The following is a 16334-nucleotide window of genomic DNA, read 5'->3' on the forward strand; positions in this document are numbered from 1 at the left end:
AATGTAGTTTTTCAGCCATTTTGACAGCCCTATTGCAAATAAACCTCAAGTAAGACATTAATCATTATAAAGACGAAAAATGATCAGGTGAGTCACAGTATGTACCATAAACCAAAAAGGCCATCGTCACATACAAACTTGGCAAACTTGATAATAACTTGGCGATGTTCACAAAACGGTATTTTTTGGCATTTGTGATGAGCGCAATGTGATTAAATATTGGTGCCATAGCATTTCAGTGATGGACTACTTTAAGACAATATTCCCGTTGAAAAGATGATGCGGTTTGGCAATCAAAACAAAACCAACAATAATATCTAAGGCAAAAACAGGCCGAGGGCAGCTAGAGTCCTGAGAAACAGACTGCAGTGCTATCGTCAGACGGGGCGTTTGGACACTACAGACTATGAGATGATAGAGATGTATACGTAACACATTCTAGTTCAGCTAAAGTAATGTTGATTTCCCACCCAGATTGTAACAAAGAACAGAGGACAGACTAAAAGAAAAGTTGTCAAGGAAACAGTAAAGGGCTGTCAATGAACTGTTTGTGCGGTTTGTCACTGCCCACCATCACTGGGAGCTGGACTGTCGGAACGGCCTTCCTTCAAACTGCCTGATTGTTTCTTCTGCTTGGTCTTGGACTTTCTCAGCATGCAAACCTAAAAAAGAAAACAAAAGCCTTTTTAAATATACAGAACTTTATATCAGAACTGAAGGCTAACAGATGGTGAGAAAGCAAAATTCTGAAACTGAATGATCTTTGGTTCTATTAACAATTCTGGAACATCTGCATTCTTCCACCGGAGAAGAAACACTTTTGCAATCAATTGTGAAAAAACAAAAGAGGCCACGATGTGAATTACAAATCGAACTGTGGGGAACACATGTCTCATGAATATTTAATGAGGCTTACTTAGTGACCTTTCTTGAGTGTTAATTTCAGATCTAGGATATTTCACCTCATAATGTTGTGTTGTCTTTATACTGCTAAACAGCTAAAGTGAACCAAGCAGACAAAGTGGGGTATGAATGAGTTAAAAGTATATAAAAGCACCTTTGGTCCAGCAGCTGAGATGATGATCTGTCCAGGTGATTGTATCCAGGGCTCTCCATCCACCTGCACTGGAATGGGTTTGTTCACAGTGATACGAATGTAGCTGCCCTGAGCGATACGAATCCCAGAACGCATCCCACTCTGAACCTGACCCTAAAGAAAAAAAAAAAGTATAATTCATTAATCAATGTCAAAACAGAATATGCAACACAATTCAAATCCGCACCAATAAATCAATTCTGTTTAATAAACAATATACAGTAAACAATTTTTATAAAACAAATTTCGGCAAACAGTTTTTTGGCAAAACTTAATACTTGTATTCAGCAATGACACATTAAATTGATCAAACGTGACAGTAAAGATATTTACAATGTTATAAAAGATTTCTATTTTAAATAAATGCTGTTGTTTTGAGCTGAAAGAAAAGTGTCACTGATTCCACAAGAATATTAAGCACCACAACTGTTTTCAACATTGATAATAATAATAAGCACCAAATCAGCATATTAAAGTGATTTTTGAAAGATCATGTGACACAGAAGGCTGGAGTAATGGCTGCTGAAAATTCATATCATGAAAAAGATATTATTAATTGTAATCATATTTTTATTATTATAAAATAGAATAGAATTTTGTCAAAAACATGACAAAACCTTGCCAAACTAAAACGGTTCTTAAATGTGAAGTGTCCAAAAAAAAAAAAAAAAAGAGAGAGAGAGCATCAGAACTCACCATGTGCACCACACCAGTAACTCCCACCACCTCCAGCATCCCATCATCTATCCTTGGCCGCCCAAACCGAGACTCGCTGTCTGAGCCCCACAGGTCAGCGCCAGAACCCCAGCTAGACACATACAGCAGCTTTAGTCTTCAACAGCAAACTCAGGTGTGTGGAAGCGTCACAAAGGAAGTGACTTTACTAACATTGTGTGAAACTGATACCTGGGAATATTGAGGAATATCAGTCCCTCTATACTGGGCAGTTCCACGTCGTGTTTGTCCACTTGCATTCTGATGTCTTTATGAAGGTTTCGTGTGTGACTCAACTTCTGCAGGCCCACCTTTACATACACACCTTTATTGTGGAACCTGCAAGAACAATGACAAAATCAAATTCCACATGCACACCCCACCCTCACACTAACTGTTAGACACATGGCCACACTTTTGAGGTGAAATAACAATACTCACCTGCTATTAAACTTGTCTGGGTCCACCTCACGTGCATGATGAAAGTCCAGACTCAGCTCAGCATCAATTCCCAGTCCAAAATAATTATTCATGTGCACAATCTATAACACAGACAGGCACAACCCTGTTATGATTGATGCTTTACGCTAGTAACTTGCAAAAGCAGAACAAAATGCATAAAAAAATATTATATTTATTTATTAATACGTTAACATTATATATATTAAAATGTTCATTTAAAAATATATATATATACTTTTTTTTTTTAAATAATTCATTAATGATGTACCTTGGGTGGCTCTAGGAAGCCATTCTCTTTGCCATCCTCTGTCATTTCCTGTGCGTCCAGAAGAATTGTCCAGCGGTCCATTTGCACTTCCTCTGCCTCATCCACAGACAGCAGGATATTGTAGGGGTCCTCGCCGCTGTATCCCGCCCCCCATCGCAATACCCGAGCCAGATCGTTTCCTAACAAACACATGCAGCAGAACTGAGCACAAATAATAATGCTAACAATGCATTAACAAACACTAAAATATACAGGATGCTAACAAACCCTATTCAGCATTAAACACTAGAATTAATGAAGAACATTCTCTCCATCACTCACCAGTGCCCAGTGGGATGATGCCGATCGCTGGCTCAGGACAGGCGATTTTGTGCCGGATGGACTCCAGAACCCCCAGCACCCATCCCACTGTGCCGTCTCCTCCACACACCAGGATCCGAAAGTGAGGGACTTCCCTGAACGTGTGCAGCCTGTACAAAGCACATGCTCTTATATGTGAGAAGGGTAAATTGACAGCATTTATCCTTTTTTTAACAAATAGATAAAAGAAATCTTCTTGCTTCATGTGTGTTGAGCCAAAAAAGTCTTTACGAATTAACAAAAAAAAGTTGCAACTGCACACTGAATTCAATACAGACTAAAAAAATCTAGCAAAACATATTTTATTATATAAACTGCATAGTGCAAAAAGGTGCAAAGTGCAGGTGATTTAAAAGCTATTCATCCATCTGTCAGTCACAAAATCCATACATCTGGCATCATTCAAAAGGAAATTTAGTCTAACCCAGGAAGTGGTCCTCCGCTGGTCAGCTCGAACACTTGGTGAGGGTTTAGAAGTTTTCGGAAACTGTATAAGATCTCTCTGCCCTTTAATCCACCACTTTTAGGGTTGACAAAGACTAGCAAGGGGCAACTTCCTTTGACCAGCTTGCTCTGCTGTGGGGAGAGAAAATAACATTGGTTACACTTACAAGTGTTGGTGAAATGACTGTTGAATTGTACTGTAGTTTCTCTGTTGGGCACTAGAGGGCAGATGCATCTAAAGATTGGGCCAACATTATGAGCTCTATTGTTGCAATGAACAGCATGTGAAATACTGATCACATTTAAATCAATACAGGTGATTATTTTGAATAAGCGGTTGTTATATCCAATATATGGACACTTAAAAGGGACAGTTCATAAAAAAATAAAGAGATAGTTCAGTCCTTTTAGTCATTTTCCAGAAGAAAGTAAGTTTTACAGATTTGGAATGACGTAGTATTTGTTATTTGTTAAAAGAGCATATTAAATAAGTCTGTTGCAACCACAGAGTGTCATATGTACAGTATGGCTTTGCAAAAAGGTGGTGTACCATGATCTCAGGTATGACAAGTGAGTAGAGCTGTTTGCCACTTATGCTGGTGTCTTTGGCCAGCATGTAAATCCTCTCCGCCTCTGAGAAACAGCTGATCTGCAGAACCACAGCACCTGAAAACAGCACAGCAGCTCAATTATACAAACACTAACTTGTATCACACCTGGGACACAATTATTTTTACCACCTATCATGACATGATGGAATAAGACAAAGAGTAGGTTTCAGTAGGTTAGGTTCAGTAGGCTCTTTTTTTAATGAGAAATAATATATGGACACTTAAAAGGGCCAGTTCATAAAAAAATAAAGAGATAGTTCAGTCCTTTTAGTCATTTTCCAGAAGAAAGTAAGTTTTACAGATTTGGAATGACGTAGTATTTGTTATTTGTTAAAAAAAGAGCATATTAAATAAGTCTGTTGCAACCACAGAGTGTCAAATGTACAGTATGGCTTTGCATATGCTGGTGTCTTTGGCCAGCATGTAAATCCTCTCCGCCTCTGAGAAACAGCTGATCTGCAGAACCACAGCACCTGAAAACAGCACAGCAGCTCAATTATACAAACACTAACTTGTATCACACCTGGGACACAATTATTTTTACCACCTATCATGACATGATGGAATAAGACAAAGAGTAGGTTTCAGTAGGTTAGGTTCAGTAGGCTCTTTTTTTAATGAGAAATAAATTTACACTTTTATTCAGCAAAGACACGTACAATTTACCAAAAGTAACAAAGTTACAAAAAATATATATAAAAACACCTATTGTTTCAAATGCAGTTCTTTTGAGCTTCCTATTTAAATATGAATAAAAAATGTCATGGTTTCCACACTGATAATGATAATAATGTTTCTAACATTTCTTTTGTTCATTTGTTTCTTGACTGAATCAGCATATTAGAATGATTTCTGAAGGATCATGTGTCATTAACTGGTCTAATGGCTGCTAAACAGAGGAATACATTTCAAAATACATTGAAATAGACAAAAGTTCATTTAAATTGTAAAAATATTTCATATGATTGTTTACTGTATTTTTGATCAAATAAATGCAGCCTTGGTGATCATCTTTGAAAGCATTAAAAAATATATATTGACCCCTTTTCAACTTTTGAAAACAATTTATGATAATTAGCATTATATTAGTATAATTATTTAATAACATCTTTATGATAAAATATAAAATTATATATAAATATATATATTTTACTTCACTTATATGCTATATATAATATACCACAAACAAAATTGCTGTAAATATTTATAAATATTTCTTATTGAAATGTAGGAATCTTTATTGAAATATTTCTTGTTGAAACATTTATTTTGCATAATATTTACTCAATTCATAAAAACAGCACTTCTATATGTATCAGTCAAGCAGAATGGTCTATTCTGCAAATTGAAACACCCTTTGCTCCGTTTTTCACAAGTATAGCACAGTAGCGAACGACAGGAAATCATACAGAGAAGTAAAGAGAATAATAACTCTAGGTGTCAAAGAATAATAACTCTAGGTGTCAAAGCGTGTTAACTGCTACATATTTTAAGATCTCCACACAAACCAACACACTGCTGCAACAACAATATAAAAATACATTGTTGAAAGCATCAAGGCGAGTGAGCCAGTGGCCATGTGATGATTGAGAACAAACCGGCAGTTCAGAGCGTTTGTGTGCAGAACAAGGACTCTCATTTACAGAGCACTAAGAGTAGGCCAGACTGCGGCCCATGCAGTTTGTCCTGCAGCACGCACCAGCGACCTTCAGTGTTATCAAATATAGTCATGCAGTTCAGTTGTGCTCAGAACAAAGACGGACATTATGAGCCACCTCTAAAGGAGGGATGCATTTCCTGTGACGAGGAAACAGGCCGTTCTCCCACAGAACCCTATGATTTATGAATGCAGTTTCTCTTACCTTGTTCAGAGTACACGTGAGTGATGGTGACCAAATGACCTGGGTGGGGAAAGAAATACAGACACAAAATTAGTTTCTTTCTTCATCAAATCAAACTTGGAGAAATGTAACATTACATCACTTGCTCACAAATGGATCCCCTGCAGTGAATGGGTGCCGTCAGAATGAGAGTCCAAACAGCTGATAAAAACATCCCAGTAATCCAATAGTAATCCACACCTCTCCAGTCCATCAATTGTGAACACCTTGTGAAGCAAGATAAACCAATCCATAAAGACATTTTAACTTCAAACTACTGCTTCCGGGCATATATCCATAGGATTGCTCTCTTCAGTGAAAAAGTCATCTTGTCTGAATCAGGAGTCAAATATGCACATATCAAGACTGCTTAAATGGAAACAGTTGTAAACAAATATGTCGGTGGATTTTGATGTTAGAGGACAACGGGGAATGGAGTTTTTCACTGGAGGAAGCGTTATTATGGATTATAAACTCGTATTTTGCCCAGGAGCAACAATTTAAAGTTAAAATGCCTTAATTGTGGATTTGTTTTTTACAAACAAGCACTTTTCACCTCACAATACATTAATTGATGGACTGTATTTGTGTGGATTATTGTGTTGTTTTTATCAGCCGTTTGGACTCTTATTCTGGCGGCACCCATTCACTGCAGAGGATCCACTGGTGAGAAAATAATGTAATGCAAAATTTCTCCAAATCTGTTCCGATGAAGAAACAAAGTCATCTACATCTTGGATGGCCTGAGGGTGTGTACATTTCTAGCAAATTTTAATTTTTGGGTGAACTATTCCTTTAACCATCAGATCCAATCACAATAAAACGCCCAGCAGTCACTTTATCATCTGTTCGAATCCCTTCCAGCAGAGAGGCGACAGGCATATTTACGATGAGTACACAAGATGCCTTATGACAGACTTATAGGTCAGCATTGTATTGTTTAAGGACAATTTCATGAACAATTAATAAAATCCAAAGGATTTGAGCCATTTAAATCTTGAGCTTACACGTCATATGAACACACACAGACTCACTTTTGACTGAGAGGTGTTCGGATAGCAGGTGTGTGTATTCCTCTTTTTCAAGCTGTGTCGGAAAGCCTCCCAAGAGCAGATTGACTTGTGCCACTCGATTCCTGCTTTCCTCAATGTAAAACCGTGTCTGGTTCATCTGTCGCAACGATGTCTGAAAGTCACAAGCTCAGAGTTTGAGACAACCAAGAAGCTCTCATATATTCCATAACAAGCACACACACTCTAAGGCCTATCAGGGCACATCACCTTGAGTGTTTTCCAAATGGCAAGCAAAATCATCATGACCCGCCTAACATACCTTCCGTATCTCCTGCAGTTTTTCCAGTAAAATCTCCTGACCGCTGAGGACTTGCCGTTGCACTGAAGATGGATAAGAAATGAAAGGGTAAGACATTGTGAAACCCTTCCACATTTTTCAAAGCTTTTCTATGTGTTGTAAGGGTTTGCACAACAAATGCCTTTAATTAAGCCTTTAAAGAAATCTTACCTTGTTTGCTGCTCATGAAAACTTCTACAAGGTTGAAGTCAGCAGGGTTTTCATTCTATGGACATTTGCAGAAACCATGTGGATTAACATACATATTGTGCATTAAGTACATATAACTAGATTTTTGCATTTTCTGAAAAAATATATTGTGACGTTTGCCTGTGCAAATGTTTCCACTAGAATACAAGGGCGTTGCAGGTGACTGCTATGTGGTAGGCAAAAAATATTTTGCTGGTTTATGATACAGATACATGTCTTGATGTACGATACTAATACATAGGGTTAAAGGGTTTGTTTAAATAACATAAGCTGTGTTTATGAGAATTAAATGCCAAGTTACCTGTTTTTCTATTCGTAGGAGCACTTCCTTTAAGATTGAGTCTACTGTGCTGCTTTTCCCAGCAGTAACTGAGGTGACTTCAACCCTGAAACACACGTGAAAGAACTTTCCTCATTACGCCAACATTTGAATACGTTAAGCATTGAAAAACGTTCCATCCCTAGATTCACCAGTGGTCTGGCAACGTATAAATCATACACTGGTCTGCCACTGAAACTTCAGACAATGTTTTGATTTACTGTGGTCAAATATTGCATAAGAACATTAACTTTTGATTGTGGCGCTAACTGGCACCATGTGTTAAGTCTGACTCAATCCCTCCCTGACTCAAAACTGTTAATAAAACACAAAATGCTTCATTAGTTCCAGACCCGCGTTAACAAAACAAAACGCCTGATCTAATGGAAACATCAAGCACATGAGTGGCACTGCTATTGTTTTCATGAACTCTAAAGGTTTCCTGTTGAGGTTCCATCAGCATTTGTGATCCATTTCCTACTGGCATGGCAACAACATCTAAGGTAAACCATGGATGCTGTGTCACTTCATCTCTGTGGCAACGGAGACACACAACAGCAAGCTTGTCATTAGTCAGGCCATGTGCGTTTTGATGGGTTTCATATACACTTGCCCTCTCTGAGTGGTACGCGACACATCTATTGTCTATTTCCTTGCGATGTCTGGAGATGATTTATGGTTTGTTTGGAGAAGCAAGAGGACTGATGTTTCATAAAACCCTTAGATAAGTAAACTGTAAGCTAGAACTCCCCTATTTACGCAAGAACTGCACATCTTTACGATGTGTTAGCATCTAAAATTTTTAGAGCACTGTTTTGTATGTAAAATAGATTTTCCATCGTGTTCTGCTTAGCTATATAAAGTAACTATTAAATAGTGGTGTGCGATATGCATCGCCTACAAATAATAATGAAGTGCGGGCTGCAATACCATTAGAATGAGCCCAGAATTCAAGATATGGGGATCTAAATGCTGTTCTATGTGTTTTTGTTTTTATTTATATCGTTTGATATAGTTTGGCAATATCACACAAGAAAAAGTACGGCTTTCTTCGAACGTCAGCACAATTGCAAATGTTAATATTGATTTTATGCAACAGTTCAATAAGCAAGAAGTTAATATTGTGTGTTACATTTCAGACACAATAATGTCTGATGTTTGCTTTATTTCCCCAAAGAAAATAGTTGGAACATCAGAACCGTTGTGCATCTTTGAGAATCACACAGCTGTGTTTCGTTACCGAATGAATCTGTGTTTTTGAATAAATCGAGCGAGTCAGTGATTCAACGACCCATTCATAAAGACAGTGAATTAATCAGCCGTTTGAACGAATTCTTTAAATAAAGACTCAATGAATTTAACCTGTAATATTCCGTATGGATCTACGTATTTAAGACAGCTGGACAGCACAAAACAGAACAACACATATGCAATAAAAGCAGAAGTAGAGCTCACTTGCGCGAGCTGGAATAAATCTTCACCACTTCCGTTTCTTTAGGTTTTGATCTGAGCACCCAGGAATCAGACACGGTATCCTTAAATATGGGCTTGCTGTCCGGCGTGCCATTACGGTTGACGATGTCATCTGTAAACAGTCCCTGTTGGCTGTAACTCTGTAGCTCGTAATCCTGCGGTTCATCTGGGATGTAGAACGCTCTGAGGGATGCTTCCTGTCAGGACAGGAAGTATAGAAATCAGCATTATTCAACCATGGATTTATAACAACAATTCTGAGGTATATAATGTAAAAGTTTAATTCAGGTGAAACCCGATTAGGTACAAAACATCTCACCACTACTTCCTCATTCTTGATTATTCGAGGGATTGAAACCAAACGAAACTGATTCCGCTTAGCTGCATCGTCACCATCGAAAACTTTCAGCGTCTGTTTACCTGTAGGCCAAGAGGAAGGAGATTCATTTGGGCATGAGGGTGATTAGTATTACCCATGTCATTTTTGCTCAGGTTTGTACCTGTGTCAGGTGATCCCGTAGGCGGAGTTTCCTTAGAAGTTACTGGACTCGGAGTATCCACATCATCCAGGTTATCTGGAGAAAACACACTTCTCTATGAGCATTTACAGATATGTGATCTTGTTATTTGATAATCGGAGGTGAATATGACACTCTTTAACAATAAATTAAGGGGCATTAAAGGTGTAATTTTCCAACCATCTTATTTTCAAGGCTTACACATTTAATTGCAGCAAACAGTAATTAAAGCAGAACAGAATGATTTTGCTCACTGAGAATGAAGAAATGTTTCAGTTTCAATATAAGTTCAATACATCTGTGACAAGCTGTCGAGTACCACAGACAACAATTGTGACATGTCTCCCAGTTTGTAAAAACAAGTAAAAATCAAGTGTTCGGCAATGCACTTACAATGAAAATCTATGAGGCACTGCTATGGGATACAAAACACATTTCTAAAGTGTAACCACAACACCTACTAATTATGGGTGTATCATAAGATTGATCAATTTTGCAAAAATTAAATTATTTATGAATGAATTTATAATAATTTATAAAATGAAGTTATTTAAAACAAAATAAAAACAGTAATGTTGTGAAATATTTTTTATACATTTTTTAATGCAATTTATTCCTGCCGCGACAATGTTGTAATTTCAGCAGTCAATACTTCAGTCTTCAGTGTCACATGATCCTTCAGAAAGCATTCCGATATGTAGATTTGGTGAATATAAAGTTCAAAAGAACAGCATTTATTTGAAATAGAAATCTTTAACATTAACATAATCAATTCTAAATATCTTAACTGTCACTTTTGATCTATTTAATTCATCATTGCTGAATAAATGTATTCATTTCTTTTAGAAATTATTACAGACTGCAAACCTATAATTATTTGTGACTAGGGTTGGGTACCGAAACCCGGCACCGGTACCTATGTAACCGGTATGTACTAGAACCGAATCCGAACGCAGATTTCGGTGCCATGCCTGAGCGATGGATTGAAATATTTGTCCTCTGGTTCTCCGAAACGGACATAAGAAACATCATCACTGGCACCGCACGTGAAAAATAATTTCCCGACTGAGAAAATGCACGTGAACTCAAGTGGGAAAGCTCTAATAATACAAATCCAACACATCTTTGTAGTAACAAGAGTGTCCATGTTGTTTTCACATTCCGACTTAAAAGCACAACTCGGGAAATGAGCGCATCCGAGGAGAGCGTGAATGCAGTAATTACACTTGCTCTGATGACAGCAGGTAGCCTTCCGTTAACTAAGCTAAACATGCTTAAATTAAAATGCCTAAAGCTAAACTTCCCTTGTATTCACATTTCTAAACCTGTTGTCCAACAAACGATAAAATTATAACCTTTTTACTCCACAACACCAGTCAAATGCTTCCTTTTATGATCTGATGCGGCTTCTTGTCACAGAATGAGGCAGAAAATATGTTCTATATGCTACTTTAAAAAGAATACATCGATTATCAATAAATTAGGGTGACCATACGTCCTCTTTTCCCCCGGACATGTCCTCTTTTTGGACCTACAAAAATGCGTCTGGCCGGGATTTCTTAATTGCCCAAAATGTCCGGGATTCGGCTGTTTTCTTAATCCCACTCCCGCTGAATCTCTGCCCGTTGCCGCCTGCTCCCGCAACATGTGTTTCGCTCACGCGATTTTTGGGTCCACTCTTTTAAACATTCTAATATTGTTTATAATTTTGGCGCATCAGGGAGCCGCTCTCAGAATGTGGTGTATTTACATATTTTTGAATGAGCGTTTGCGCTGTTTACTTTCACTTTCAATTTCGCGATCACACGCACTCTGTGTAAAGGGAGCACATTTTACAAGATCAGATATTTGTCAATGAGCTCAGAATCTGTTGAGCAGCAAATACTCCAGCATGGTCTTGTCAGTTATCTCTCCTTATTCTCGACCTGTGATCAATCAAAACTGACTCCGGTAGATCTTGTTGGATGCAGGGATGCCAAGTCCGAGTTTTTTCCACAAAATTGGGCTACTTTTAAACTGTTGCCATGGGTTGATTTTCCCAAGTGGGTTAAAGGTTTGAAATATTGCATAAATTACATTTGACTGAAATGCTTGTATTGAAACATTTTGCATTCTACCTATGATAAAACTTTCATGGACTTCTACATTAACTGTTCCCTCCTGGTGGAATGACCTGCCCAGCTCAATCCAAGCAGCTGAGGCTTTAATATTTTCAAGAAACAGCTGAAAACACATCTCTTTCATTTTCATTTGACCCTCTAACTCTAGCACTCTCTATTCTAATGCTACTTCTAATTTTATCTGCTTGTTGTTTTTTTTATTAAAAAACTTGACCCTCTAACATTTGCACTCTCTATTCTATTTCTGTTCTAATGGCCAATCCATCATTTTTGGGGGGAGTTTTTATTTATTTATTAATTTATTTTTTAATAAGTATCGGTTCAGGCACCGTTTAGGCACCGGAACCGTTTTAAAAGTATCGATTTGGCACCGGTATCAAAAAAAGCCCAAACGATACCCAACCCTATTTGTGACCCTGGACCACAAAACCAGTCATAAGGGGCAATTTTTTTAAATTCAGATTTGTGCATCATCTAAAAGCTGAATTCATAAGCTTTCCATTGATGTATGGTTTGTTAGGATAGGACAATATTTGGCTGAGACAAAACTTTGAAAATCTGGAATCTGAGGGTGCAAAAAAAATCTAAATATTGAGAAAATCACCTTTAAAGTTGTCCAAGTGAAGTTCTTAGCAATGCATATTACTAATCAAAAATTAAGTTTTGATATATTTACGGTACGAAATTTACAAAATATATTCATGGAACATGATCTTCATTTAATATCCTCGTGATTTTTGGCATAAAAGAAAAATCTATAATTTTGACACCATACAATGTATATACATTGTTGGCTATTGCTACAAATATACCCGTGCTACTTATAACTGGTTTTGTGGTCCAGGGTCACATTTTAAGTGCATTACTATAAACACAATTTTACTTTACAAGCCTGATGTATGAGTAAAAATGCTTGTCTGTGCTAATCAACAGTGTGCCACACATGCTGTCCACAGAACTTGTTGTAAACCTGAACACTCCTTTAAGTTTAAGGTGTTTGCTTAAATTTCAGTGACAATGTGAACGTGTCCAGGCATTACCCATCTCGCTGTGGTGGGAATTTTCTGAGATTCTGTAACAGTGCATCTTGCTGAAGTTCCGTGAGCAGATCCGCACGCAGCTGGGGTGAAGAATCATGTTCTGCAACCGTCCCATGCTGCACTCTGGGGGGATGATAATGTAACATGACGCATGTGCCTGCAAACATATAAACAGATAAGTGGTTGAGCCGAGAGATTAAAAGCAATGGTACAGCTTTAAGACAATTGCAGATTTTCTAATAATGTCAACAGATTCTACATTCATTTATCCAAAGCAATATATAGGAGTATTGTCCCTGTAATAATTGTGCTGTATTAATCAGAGGTTAGGTGGTTTGCTAAAGAGCACAATGGTCTACTATTCACGGACTGACCTTTGCAGGGTTTTAACTAACAACTTCAACCTTTTGGTTACCAGTCCTGATGTTCGGCCACAAGGCAACACACCAACCCGACTCAAATAAAAGTACAGCTACAGTGAGTGAGTGTGTGTGTAAGGCCTTATGTCTTTGTTCTCAAATCCCTCTAAATCCTAGAGGTTTGTGCTTTCAAAGTATTTGTGTTGCAAATAGCCATTTCAAATATGTACCCTGCAGTCTCTGTCCTTGAAAAACCTTTTGCCCAGGCACTAGTGTTTACATCATCTACTAACAGACATGCTGAAAAACTAGTGCTGAGGAGGGGATAAAATGCACGCTAGTGTTCAGAGGGATATGGTCTGATAGCAGGAGTTAGTGCTGTGTTCAAAATAGTGATACGACGATGTATCGTCACAGAGATTTGACGATAAGAGTATCGATACAGCTGTCCCAGTATCGATATTGTGGCACGTGTGCAGCAGTGGACCACACTTAATTTTACAATGCACAGGCATCATACTACTATTTAAATTTTTAAGTCGGTAAGATTATTATTATTATTTTTTAATAAATTAAAACTTTATTCAGCAAGGATGCAATAAATTGATCTAAAGTTACAGTAAATGACAACTATAATTTTACAAAAGATTTCAATTTCAAATAAATGCTGTTATTTTGAACTAACTTTCATTTAAGAAATCCAGAATTTCTGAAATTCAGGAAGACTGTACCACGGTTTCCACAAAAATGTTTTCAACATTGATAATAATAAATGTTTATTGAGCAACAAATGGATCATGTGCCACTGAAGATTGGAGAACTGACATTTTAGACATATTAACATAAAAAACAGTTAATGTAAATTGTAATAATATTCCCACAATATTACTATTTTTTTTGACTAAAAACAAATGCATCCCTGCATTAAGAGACTTCTTTCAATAACAAACAAAACTCCAAATTTTTTAATAGGATATGTACATTCATGTTCAACCATCTTGGAATAATTTTTTTCCATTTCAGGCCATAGTAATGGTTTTGGAAGTTGATATAATTAATGTAGCTACTACCTACAGTACATTGAAACCAAGAAACCAGGTCAGGCAATAGATAAAATATCCACTGCCAAGATGACAAAGGAATAAAAAACACAGCAAGCTATGCCTGTATTCAGCTTCAACCGAGTACAATTTTGTAAGTGCTGACAGGAGCTGCATCCTACATTGCACCTGTTAAATAATAAATTGATTCATTGTGAGAGACGACAGCCTGAGAGCCCACCTATAACTAAATAATGAAGCCGTTTGTGGGGATGATGGGTTAGGAAAAAACCATGTGGCAATAACACAATCTAGAGCAATAATAAAGCTTGGGAATGTGATTTACCCAGGACAGGCTCCTGGATCAACATCCGTGTTACACTTTATGCTGTCGTTAAACAACATTCTTATCAAGCTATCATTTCCCGTCAATTTTGGGAGTAGGATAGTTTGATCTAGAATTAGAAATTATCCAATTATATAATTCTATTTATAAGTAAATCTAATTAAGACAAAATCATGTTTTAATAAGGCAAATTATTTTGAGTGCTAGGGAACAATATCAACAGTCTTCAAAATTGTTGACTAATCTAATGATTTTTCCCAAGCTAAAGACAAAAATATTTACATTTACAAATTAAGGACATTTGGAAATGTAGAAATTCATACTTTTACATCGCCTGTGTAAAAGTACAGTTGCATCAGCGTAATTTTTGAACAAAAAAGGTGTAGCAATTTATGAAGCAATGCTCACATAGAAATCTATTTAAGCAGCTTTCTGTTTGTTCAACACAATGAAATAACATGAAAAAACTAGAACATGAGCAAAACTTGCATAAGGAACTTGTATGCCCTCATGCAAAAAAAAATCTTGCTTATTCCTAAGACGATGCACTATAAATAATTATGGTTACACTTTACTTGAAGGGGTGTGCATAAGACTGACATGACACCTTCATAATCATGACATGACACCTACATAATCAAGACATGACACATGCCATGAATATGAAGGTTTTTTATGCATGTTTATGACAACCGTCATTAAGTGTCATTCGCTCAGTTATGTAATTTTTAATGCAAAGATGTCATTGTTTGAGATGTATTTGTTATGGGCTATGGTTAGGGGTAAGGGTAGGGGTAGGGTTAGGTTAGGGTAAACAGGCATCATACTACTATTTAAATTTTTAAGTCGGTAAGATTATTATTATTATTTTTTTTTTTTAAGAAATTAAAACTTTATTCAGCAAGGATGCAATAAATTGATCTAAAGTTACAGTAAATGACAACTATAATTTTACAAAAGATTTCCATTTAAAATAAATGCTGTTATTTTGAACTAACTTTCATATAAGAAATCCAGAATTTCTGAAATTCAGGAAGACTGTACCACGGTTTCCACAAAAATGTTTTCAACATTGATAATAATAAATGTTTCTTGAGCAACAAATGGATCATGTGCCACTGAAGATTGGAGAACTGACATTTTAGACATATTAACATAAAAAACAGTTAATGTAAATTGTAATAATATTCCCAAAATATTACTTTTTTTTTGACTAAAAAATAATGCATCCCTGCATTAAGAGACTTCTTTCAATAACAAACAAAACTCCACATTTTTGAATAGGATATGTACATTCATGTTCAACCATCTTGGAATAATTTTTTCCCATTTCAGGCCATAGTAATGGTTTTGGAAGTTGATATAATTAATGTAGCTACTACCTACAGTACATTGAAACCAAGAAACCAGGTCAGGCAATAGAAAAAATATCCACTGCCAAGATGACAAAGGAATAAAAAACACAGCAAGCTATGCCTGTATTCAGCTTCAACCGAGTACAATTTTGTAAGTGCTGACAGGAGCTGCATCCTACATTGCACCTGTTAAATAATAAATTGATTCATTGTGAGAGACGACAGCCTGAGAGCCCACCTATAACTAAATAATGAAGCCGTTTGTGTGATGAATCCAGCCGACAACAGGCAAACTGAAAGCGTTGAATGATAAGACAAGTATGGGTTGGGTGTACTTAAAAAAAAAAAAAAAAAAAAAAAAAAAAAAAA

At 36.8% G+C, this 16334-nt stretch overlaps 1 protein-coding gene across 1 annotated transcript in view; it reads right to left on the bottom strand.

The window, feature by feature from the left end:
* Positions 1–10: 10 nt before the first annotated feature.
* LOC107587098 (diacylglycerol kinase theta-like) overlaps positions 11–16334 on the bottom strand; it is a 22952-nt gene continuing 6628 nt past the window's right edge. The window contains exons 5-22 of the mRNA XM_016274742.1: positions 12866–13022; positions 9688–9762; positions 9507–9607; positions 9170–9384; positions 7697–7781; positions 7357–7411; positions 7168–7229; positions 6870–7020; positions 5818–5856; positions 3895–4010; positions 3325–3476; positions 2862–3010; positions 2541–2719; positions 2252–2352; positions 2003–2149; positions 1793–1904; positions 1058–1210; positions 11–662 (exon numbers count right to left, since the gene is read on the bottom strand). Coding sequence (XP_016130228.1) covers positions 561–662; positions 1058–1210; positions 1793–1904; positions 2003–2149; positions 2252–2352; positions 2541–2719; positions 2862–3010; positions 3325–3476; positions 3895–4010; positions 5818–5856; positions 6870–7020; positions 7168–7229; positions 7357–7411; positions 7697–7781; positions 9170–9384; positions 9507–9607; positions 9688–9762; positions 12866–13022 — 2151 coding nt within the window. The 3' untranslated portion in view covers positions 11–560. The remainder of the gene's footprint in view (positions 663–1057; positions 1211–1792; positions 1905–2002; positions 2150–2251; positions 2353–2540; positions 2720–2861; positions 3011–3324; positions 3477–3894; positions 4011–5817; positions 5857–6869; positions 7021–7167; positions 7230–7356; positions 7412–7696; positions 7782–9169; positions 9385–9506; positions 9608–9687; positions 9763–12865; positions 13023–16334) is intronic.

Source organism: Sinocyclocheilus grahami, unplaced genomic scaffold, assembly GCF_001515645.1.
Source record: "Sinocyclocheilus grahami isolate Dianchi unplaced genomic scaffold, SAMN03320097.WGS_v1.1 scaffold89.1, whole genome shotgun sequence".
Taxonomy (NCBI): Eukaryota; Metazoa; Chordata; class Actinopteri; order Cypriniformes; family Cyprinidae; genus Sinocyclocheilus; species Sinocyclocheilus grahami.